Source organism: Lithobates pipiens, unplaced genomic scaffold (genome assembly GCF_037356315.1).
Source record: "Lithobates pipiens isolate NorthernLeopardFrog02 unplaced genomic scaffold, aLitPip1_a1.2 Scaffold_1, whole genome shotgun sequence".
Taxonomy (NCBI): Eukaryota; Metazoa; Chordata; class Amphibia; order Anura; family Ranidae; genus Lithobates; species Lithobates pipiens.
The window spans coordinates 96,506,943-96,517,515 of record NW_027507685.1 but is presented as its reverse complement, the minus strand read 5'-3'; the positions used below and the strand labels follow the sequence as shown (position 1 = coordinate 96,517,515).

Genomic DNA, 10,573 nt, shown 5'->3' with positions numbered 1-10,573 from the left:
GAAAAATTAGAAAAGGCGTACAGAACTTCACCTACTGGTTCAAAAAAATAAAAATAAATTAAAATACCATATATCATAATTACCCAACCCAAAAGACAAATACGTTTCCTTTTTAAATACACCACAAATAGTGCACAATTTTTTTATTTATTTTTTATCACGCATATATTAAACCAATAAAGGGGATATGTACAACAATATTGTATTCTTAATTTCTTTAAAAATAGGAAACCATACTGACCAGTCCTATTCTTTTGTTTTATTTTCCCAGAGATTAAAAGGTTTTAACATTTAAAGCCCAACAGAACTTTCTGTGCTTCAAAAAGTTGTGCACAGATTTAAAGTTTTTTTTTCTCCAGGAAGCAGCAATATACAGTAATACCTCAGATTGAGAGTAACGCGGTTTACGAGCGTTTCGCAATACAAACTATTCCTTTTAAAAATACCTGACTCGGTTTGCGAGCATTGTCTCGCAAGAGGAACAGGATTCAAGCCTCTGGAGTGTGCAGTACTGCATTTGGCCAGAGGTGCGGGGGCTCCGGTGACACTCAGAGCCGCTCGGGGACACTCCAAGTGTTTCAGAGTGTCTCCGGTGCGCTCCCACCCACCTCTGGCCACATGCGGGACTGCATACAATAGCAGTCACTGTGGAACTAATTATGTGAGTTTCCATTGATTCCTATGGGGAAACTCGCTTCGATATACAAGTGCTTTGGATTACAAGCATTCTTCTGGAACAAATGTATGCTCGTAATCCAAGGTACCACTGTATAGGAAGTAGAAAGTAGGCAAGTAGGCACTGACATGCCTAATGCCAAGCCATGTTCCCTGTGTTCTGCATAGTTATAGGTCTGACTCAGCAGGGGGTATGATGGACATCTGCACAGAGACCACTTCTTCAACACAGGGAGTAAGGGTCCATCTCTGAAGCATGCAGAATACTGGCAGGGTACAGGCTTTCTACTCTGGCTGCAGCTCCTTTCTTGGCTACTTTAAAATAGTGCAGGGACAGCTATTATTATTATTATATGAATAATATATACTATATTGCCCAAAAATATTGGGACAACTGCCTTTACTTGCACATGAACTTTATTGGCAACCCAGTCTTAGGCCTCTTTCACACATGCGGACGATATGTCCGTATTTCATCCATCCGTTTGCGGATGAAATACGGGCATACATTCATCCCTATGGGATAGCGGGTGTCTGCGGATGAACATCCGCAGACACCCGATATCGTCCGCCTCCGCTACTGTCCGATTCTGCAGACGGAGGAAAATCCTATTTTTCTATCCGTCTGCAGAGCGGATCGGATGAACACGGACAGACAGTCCGTGCTCGTCCGATCCCCATAGAGGAGAGCGAAGAGCTGACAGGGCGGTCCCTGCACAGTGTGCGGAGACCGCCCTGTCCACCGCCGGCTCAGCGGGGACAACGGAGCGATCCCTGCTGTGCGAGCGGATCATCACGGGGCGGATCATTACTGATCCGTCCCGTGTGAAAGGGGCCTTAGTCTTTAGGGTTCAATATTGAGTTGTCCCACCCTTTGCAGCTATAACCGCTTCAACCCTTCTGGGAAGGCTGTGCACAAGGTTTAGGAGTGTTTCTATGGGAATGTTTGACCATTCTTTCAGAAGCGCATTTGTAAAGGTCAGGCACTGATGTTGGACAAGAAGGCCTGGCTCGCAGTCTGCGCTTTAATTCATCCAAAAGGTGTTCCATCAGGATGAGGTCAGGAATCTGTGCAGGCCAGTCATGTCCTGCACCCCAAACTCGCTCATCCATGTCTTTTATGGACCTTGCTTTGTGCACTGGTCCAAAATCATTTCGTGGAGGGGGGATTATGGTGTGGGGTTGTTTTTTAGGGGTTTGGCTTGGCCCCTTAGTTCTAGTAAAGGCAACTCTTAAGGCGTCAGCATACCAAGACATTTTGGACAATTTCATGCTCCCAACTTTGAGGGAACAGTTTGGGGATGGTCCCTTCCTGTTCCAACATGAGTGCGCACCAGTGCACAAAGCAAGGTCCATAAAGACATGGATGGATGAAGAGAGTTTGGGGTGGAGGAACATGACCTCAACCTGATGTCATTACTCCTTCTTACCTTGAAAGTCTGGCCTTCCTGGGCTCTTTTACCATCCCATGCCCAGCCTCTTTTAGTGAAATAATTGACTGTAGCGAACTCAATAAGTGCAGAGAAGACAAAAGTATAGCACACCGCCATAAACCAATCCATTGCTGTGGCATAGGCAACCTTGGGCAGAGAGTTCCGTGCACTGATACTCAGTGTTGTCATGGTCAAAACAGTAGTGACTCCTATGGTAAAGAGAAAAGCATGTTGCTTAAAGTCACTACATTCACAAATACGGAATCAATACATTGTATAAAGAAATATTTGGTTAAGACCCTCTGTAAAAACAAAAAACAAAGGATACCCTTTAAAAAAAATAAAAATACTTTCAGTACTTACCTTTTTCAGGAGGCTGAAGTCTTTCCCATCTTGTAGAGCTCCAGGAGCCACTTTCAAGTGTGTGGCACCACACACTAGAGAAATCACCCAAGTGTATAAAACGGCTCCTCCAAGGCCATACCCCAGATGCAATTCACCCCATCAACAGGGTGAGCTGTGTGAAATGCATTGGGGGTCGTGGCTTGGGAGCAGCCGTACTGAAGCCGTTTTTGACTCTCCTGTAGACTTGGGCTGTTTCTCTGGTGTGCGCCGCTGCCTTTTTTTTTATTTTTATAAATGTGTGTATCAATCCAGGAGAGGTTGTTTACAGCACCAGGACCCATTTCAAATGCGAGTCACGGTGGGATGTTTTAATGGAGTGGCGTCCGTAAGCTTTTACATAGGAGTTTATGGTCTACAACAGTGGTCTCCAAACTGTGTCCTGGGGCTGAATGCGGCCCTTGGCTTGCTTTTATCAGGCTCTTGGGGCAGTATTTTTTTCACTGACACCAGTTCCTCCCAATGACACCAACAATTGGGCCCAATAATACCAATGATGGGGGACCATTTCTCCCAATGACACCAAAGATCGGGCGCCATTCGTCCCAATGACACCAATGATGGGGCACCGTTACCCCTCAATGACCTCAGCAATGGGGCACTATTGCTCTCACTGACACCAAAAATGGGGCATTGTTTACTCTGACTGATGCTGGGCCAATGTCTACTCATGATGGCCACAGTCTGGTCCCCCAAAAGTCTGAAGGATGGTAAACCGGCCCTTTGTTTAGAAAGTTTGGAGACCTCTGGTCTACAAGATAAGCTTTAAAGCCAACTCAGTTTTTTTTTTAATAAAATACATTTTTATAAATTTTATAATGTAGTACAAAAGTACATATACACCCACCAACATAAGCAACTCTCTTTTTTAACATTTTCAAAATGGTCCCTTAGAAAAAAAAAAAGCCGTTCCCCACAGTACTTCATTTTCTCCATCAGATGTCCTCGGTCTTCTGGGTTAATCCAGTAATATTCAACCAAGCTGACTGAGGACATAGCCCAATATATAACAAGCTTGTTGGCCATCATCAGTGCAGCATATAGAAACCATGCCTTCTGTGGAGTAAAATATGACCATATAGGTCAGTGACGGCGATCCTTAGCAATCCAGATGTTTTGGAACTTCCAAGGTTCGCCATCACTGATATAGATTATGAGAAGAGAGAAGGGACTAAAGAAACCAAGTCCTCCAATCGAAATTATTGCCTAGCAAAGTAATGTATTTGCATGTTTCATTCCAGCATACTAAAAAATTTACTAAAATAAAAAAAGATTATTCCTCATTTGAAGGCAGGGAATGAGGCCATGCAAATGATTCCTTTAAGCCCCATCAACCAAATGCACCTCCAAAATATGTAGACTAATAATAATAGAGCTATTTATTCCAAACTGCATAGAGTTGTTTCAGGTTTTTAGGCCATCATCATCAGTGCAGTGTATGGAAACCATGGCCTCTATGAAATATTCCAATAATGACAGAATTCTCTCCTGCACATAAGTGTGATAGCCTGGTACAGGTGTAAGATGACAAAGATGACACCATGTCGCTGGGGAATGCTTCAAGCCTTGCTGCCCAGTAGGACTGGGGATGTACTGAAGTCACTACAAAAAAACAAACAAAAGAGGGCGCACCAACCTAGTGCATTATCCTACAGCGTTTATTGAAGATTAACAAGAAGAATACAAACATGTGAATTAAAATCGCTCATCAAGCTACTCATCTATAGCCCAGTAGTCCTAGACTTGGCACACTCCAGAGTGCAGGGGGCCCTCACCGGGATCCTTTATGGCTATGGTGTTTCGAAGGTAACCCCTTCTTCATCAGCTTGGTTGTGATGAAGAAGGGGCACCTTCGAAATCTGTTAGTTATAAAGGTCCACAGTGAGGCCCCCCTGCACTCTGGAGTGTGCCAAGTCTGGGACTACTGGGCTATAGATAAGTAGCTCGATGAGCGATTTTAAGTCACATGTTTGTGAGTATTATTCCTATTAATCTTAAATACAGGGCATCCGGAAAGTATTGACAGTGCTTCACTTTTTCCATGTTATTTTACAGCCTTATTCTAAAATGGATTAAATTCATTATTTTCCTCAAAATGTTAAAAACAATACCCCATAATGACAACGTGAAAGAAGTTTGTTTTAAACTTTGCAAATTTATTTTAAAAAATAAGAAAAAAAAATCCCATGTATATAAGTATTCACAGCCTTTGCTATGACACTTAAAATTAAGCTTAGGTGCACCCTGTTTCCACTGATCATCCTTGAGATGTTTCTATAACTTGATTGGAGACCACCTGTGGTAAATTCAGTTGATTGGACATGATTTGGAAAGGCACACACCTGTCTATATAAAGGACCCACAGTTATCAGTGCATGTCAGAGCACAAACCAAGCCATGTAGTCCAAGGAATTGTCTGTAGACCTCTGAGACAGGATTGTATTGAGGCACAGATCTGGGGAAGGATACAGAAAAATGTCTGCAGCATTGAAGGTACCAATGAGCACAGTGGCCCCCCATCATCCATAAATGGAAGACGTTGGAACCACCAGGACTCTTCCTAGTGTGGGCCAAACTGAGCATTCGGGGGAGAAGGGCCGTAGTCTGGGAGGTGACCAAGATCCTGATGATCACTCAGACAGAGCTCCAGTGTTTCTCTGTGGAGACAGAAGAACCTTCCAGAAGAACAACCATCTCAGCAGCACTCCACCAATCAGGCCTGTATGGTAGAGTGGCCAGACGAAAGCCACTCCTCAGTAAAAAGGTACATGACAGCCCATCTGGAGTTTGCCAAAAGACACCTGTAGACTCTCAGACCATGAGAAATAAAATTGTCTGGTCTGATGAAACAAGGGATGAACTATGTGGCCATAAATGGAAGCATCATGTCTGGAGAAAACCAGGCACCGCTCATCACCTTGCCAATACCTTCCCTACAGTGAAGCATGGTGGTGGCAGCATCATGCTGTGGGGATGTTTTTCAGCAGCAGGAACTGGAAGACTAGTCAGGATCGAAGCAAAGATACAGTGTCTTGAAAAAGTAATCAGACCCTTTGAAATTTTCCACATTTTGTCATGTTACAACCAAAAAGGTAAATGTATTTTATTGGGATTTTATGTGATAGACCAACACAAAGTGGCACATAATTGTGCAGTGGAAGGATAATGATAAATGGTTTTCAATTTTTTTTACAAATAAATATCTGAAACGTGTGGCATGCATATATATTCAGCCCTGTTTATTCTGAACCCCTTAAAAAATAATCTAGTGGAACCAATTGCCTTGATAAGTCACCTAATTAGTAAATAGAGTCCACCTGTGTGTCATTTAATCTCAGTATAAATACGGTTGTTCTGTGAAGCTTTGTTTGAGAACCTTAGTGAACAAACTGCAACGTGAAGGCCAAGGAACACACCAGACAGGTCGGAGATAAAATTGTGGAGAAGTTTAAAGCAGGGTTAGGTTATAAAAAAATATCCCAAGCTTTGAACATCTCACGGAGCTCTATTCAATCCATCATCCAAAAATTGAAAGAGTATGGCACAACTGCAAACTTTTATTACTTTTACTTCCATTATTATTATTATTATTTTTTTTTTTCCGTTTATTTTTTATTTAATATTAATATTTTGATTTTTAATTTTATTTTTATTTCCATCTTTATTTTTATTTTTACTTTTATTTTATTTTTATTTATTTTTACTTTTATTTTTAGTTTTATTTGTATTTTTACTTTTATTTTCATCTTTATTAGTATTTTATTTTTTATTTTTAATATTTTATTTATTGTTTTCCTTACCATAATTATTTGGTTTATTTGAGTGAGTGGGATACAGGATTAGATTGATAGCACTATCATCCATATATGGTTTGGCTGTGATATTGATAGACAGATATAGAGCTCTGTCATATTGTTTAGGGACAGATTTATCCGTTGGCTTAATGCTTTATTTTTTACAAAACGTTTGTTACAGAATTATAATAGGATTTTTATATACAGCTTACCCGTAAAATCCTTTTCTTGAGAGTACATCATGGGACACAGGAGCTTCATTACATAGTAGGTTATATAGGCACCTCTGGTGATTGGACACTGGTTAACCCCCAATTAAGGAGAATTCCTCCCCTATATAACCCCTCCCATATGGGAGGTACCTCAGTTTTGTAGCAAAGCAATAGGAAACCACGTAAAACCCAAGAGGGGCGGGAGCTCTGTGTCCTGTGATGTACTCTCAAGAAAAGGATTTTACAGGTAAGCTGTATATAAAAATCCTATTTTCTTGATCATGCATCACGGGACACAGGAGCTTCATTACATAGTGGGATGTCCCAAAGCAATGCTCAGATTGAGGGGAGGGAGACACAGATCATAATTATAGACCGCCATGGACCGGAGGACCTGAACTGCAGCCTGCAGTACACTGCGCCCAAAGGCGATATCCTCTTGCCCTCTGACATCCACCTGATAGAATCTGGTGAATATGTGGACTGATGACCAAGTTGCAGCCTTACAGATCTGAGCCAGGGAGGCCTAGTGATGCACTGCCCAAGAAGCACTTACAGCCCTAGTAGAGTGCGCTTTCACTTGAAAAGGAGGGATCTTCCCTTTAACACTATAGGCCTGAGAAATAATCTGTCTAATCCACCTTGAGAGAGTGGATTTTGATGCCGCCTGGCCCTTCCTAGGGCCTTCCGGCAAAATAAATAAGCAATCAGTTTTCCTTATCTGAGCAGTTGCCTGAAGATAGATACTGATTGCCCTTACCACATCCAAAGTGTACAAAGATTCTTCTTCTGCGGACTGTGGGTCCGGAAAAAAGGATGGTAGGATTACATCTTAATTCAAATGGAATCCTGAAACCACCTTAGGCAGAAAGAACCTGTTGGGACGCATTACCACCCGGTCCTAATGAATAATTAGATACGGCTCTTTGCTGGAGAGAGCTGCTAGTTCTGACACTCTTCTACCTGTGGATATGGCTACCAAGAAAACCAATTTTTTTAGTCAAAAGAACTAACGAAGCCTGATGCAAAGGTTCAAAAGGTTGCCCCTGCAAAGCCGAGAGAACCAAATTCAGATCCCATGGGCATACCGGAGGTTTGACTGGCGGCCTTATCCGCACAGCCCCCTGGATGAAAGCCCGCACCAGGGAATGCAATGCAAGTGGCTTCTGAAAAAACACTGACAAGGCCGAAATCTGCACCTTGATAGTGCTTACGGCCAAATTCATTTCTAGGCCTGACTGGAGGAAGGCCAAGATCCTGCTAATGACATACTTTCTAGGATGCCACTCCCTGAGTTCACACCAGGAAACATATGCCCTCCAGATTTTGTAGTAAATAAGCCTGGAGGCCGGCTTTCTGGCATTGACCAGAGTAGAAAGGACTGGCCCCCGAAAGCCCACGGTCTCTCAGAATGTGGGTCTCAGCAGCCAAACCGTCAAATTCAGACTGTGTAAAGCAGGATGGTAAATTGGACCCTGTGAGAGCAGATCTGGCCGGAGAAGGAGGATCCACGGCCTGCCTACTGCCAACTTCATGATCTCTGCATACCACGGTCGCCTGGGCCAAGCTGGTGCTACCAAAAGAACCGACTTTGTCTCCCTTTTGACTCTTCCCAGGAACCGCGACAGAAGCGGGCACGGGGGGAAGGCATAAATCAAATTGTACTGATCCCAGGGAACTGTCAGAGCATCCGACCCCTGAGCAAGTGTATCTCTTGTCCTTGACACAAATTTGTCCAGTTTTCTGTTGAACCTGGACGCAAACAGATCTACGTCTGGAGTACCCCGCCTGCGACATATGTTCCAAAACACGTCGGGGTGCAGAGCCCATTCTCCTGGGCACAACTGCTGGCGGCTCAGAAAATCCGCCTGCCAATTTTCCACTCCTGGAATGAAGACTGCAGAAAGGCATGGAACATGCCTTTCTGCCCAGACAAGTATGCGATTCACCTTTTTTTGCACAACCAGACTCCTGGTACCGCCCTGGTGATTGATATAGGCCACTGCTGTGGCATTGTCGGACTGAACCCAAACAGGGAGACCCCATAGTCTGAAAGACCAGTTTATGAGAGCCATTTAAACTGCCCGGATCTCCAACACATTTATGGGCAATAGCTTTTCGATCGCAGACCATTTCCCCTGCGAGCACGTCTCCTCCAACACTGCTCCCCAGCCTGTCAGGCTGGCATCTGTCGTAATAATCTTCCATGGAAGAGGAAGAAAAGTTTTGCCTTTCAGCAAATTCTCGGTTTGTAACCACCAGACGAGACTCTTGCGTGTCCCTGGGGATAGACACATAGGAAGATCCAAGGACTGGGGCTTCCTGTTCCAAGCCGCAAGGATGCATCTTTGCAGAGGCCTTGAGTGGAACTGGGTGAATGGAACGGCCTCGAAGGAGGCGACCATTTTCCCTAACAGTCTCATGCACAACCGAATGGGGGAAGATCTTCTGCCCAGAATTAGGCGCACCAGATCCCCAATGGCCAAGGCTTTTGGCCTTGGTAGAAACACCTTGCCCTGATCGGTGCCGATAACCATACTCAGGTATTCCAACCTGGTAGCAGGCTGTAGGGACGACTTTTCTAGGTTTATAATCCAACCTAGGCGTTCCAGGTGTTCTAGCGTTCTGGTAACACTGTGGTTCAGGAGCGCTACTGTTTTCTCTATGAGAAGCAAATCGTCTAGATAAGCCATGATGGCTATACCCTGAGCTCTTAGGTTTGCCAAGAGAGGGTCCAGAATCTTTGTGAAGACTCGAGGGGCTGTAGCGAGCCCGAACGGCAAGGCCACAAATTGAAAATGGCACCGCTCTACCGTGAACCTTAGATACTTTTGGTGTGCGGGAAAAATTGGCACATGGAGATATGCATCCTTGATGTCTATTGATGCCATAAACTCTCCCCCTTGCAGGGAGGAGACCACAGTGCGAATTGACTGCATTCGGAAGGACCGGATGCGTAAAAACCGGTTCAGATCCTTCAGATCCAGGATAGGTCTGACACTTCCATTTGGCTTTGGAACGGTGAAGAGATTTGAGTAAAACCCTGAACCCTGTTCTTTTGGGTCCACTTCTACTATCACCCCCTGGGATAGTAAGTGATCTAAGGCCAGAAATAGCGGTCTTTGCTTTACTGGGTCCCTGGGGATCCTTGACCTTAGAAAGCGAGAAGGTGGAATCTCCTGAAACTCTATCTTGTAGCCCAGAGATACCGAAGAGACCACCCACTTGACCCAGATCTCTTCCCGCCAGGCTTCCGCAAACTGCAGGAGCCTTCCCCCCACTCGGCCGAGCGGGAGCGCCCCTTCACAAGGAAGCTTTTGGGCTCTGCTTACCAGGCATTTTGCCCCCAGGATTTTTTCTGCCCCTGGGCCCGGCCTTGAGCCTTTCCTGTAGAGGAGGGTTGAGAAGGCCGTCGCCACTGCTTAGAGCTTGATGCTCCGGGAGAGAGAGAACGCCTAAATGATGGACGTTTGCTCCTTTTGACTGGAAGGAGAGTAGATTTACCCCCTGAAATTTTTTGGACAAATTTGTCTAATTCTTCTCCAAACAAACGTTCCCCTTTAAACGGGAACCCAATCAAATGCTTCTTGCATGATAGCTCAGCTGCCCAATTCTTTAGCCATAGGGCCCATCGCATGTGTACCAACAGGAGAGACAAACAAGATGCTTGTTGGACAGAATCCAAAATCGCATCAATCATGAAACACAGAATTTTAGGTATTTCTGCATAATTCTCCACTTCCTCACTGGGAAGGAGGCCAAGCATCTGCTTAACCTGTTCCTTGAGGAACTGACACAACCCCACAGCTGTGACTGTAGGTTGCACTACAGCGCCAGTCATGGAAAAGGAGGCTTTTAATAATGTTTCCAGCTTCTTATCAGTTGGATCTTTAAATACCTGAGCATTATCCAAAGGACAGGTCAGGTTTCTATTCACGCAAGAAACAGCCGCATCGACAGATGGGACCCCCCATTTCTTGGTGAAACTTTTCTCCAGAGGATAAAGCATAGAAAACCTTTTAGGAGGAGCAAACAGTTTATCGGGATGTCCCCAATC

General features: G+C 44.3%; 1 protein-coding gene across 1 annotated transcript in view; it reads right to left on the bottom strand.

Moving 5' to 3' along the window:
- Positions 1–10,573, bottom strand: part of LOC143952483 (gamma-aminobutyric acid receptor subunit alpha-3-like) — a 157,628-nt gene that overhangs the window by 23,686 nt on the left and 123,369 nt on the right. Inside the window, exon 10 of the mRNA XM_077465203.1 lies at positions 2,106–2,317. Within this exon, the coding sequence (XP_077321329.1) occupies positions 2,106–2,317 (212 nt within the window). The remainder of the gene's footprint in view (positions 1–2,105; positions 2,318–10,573) is intronic.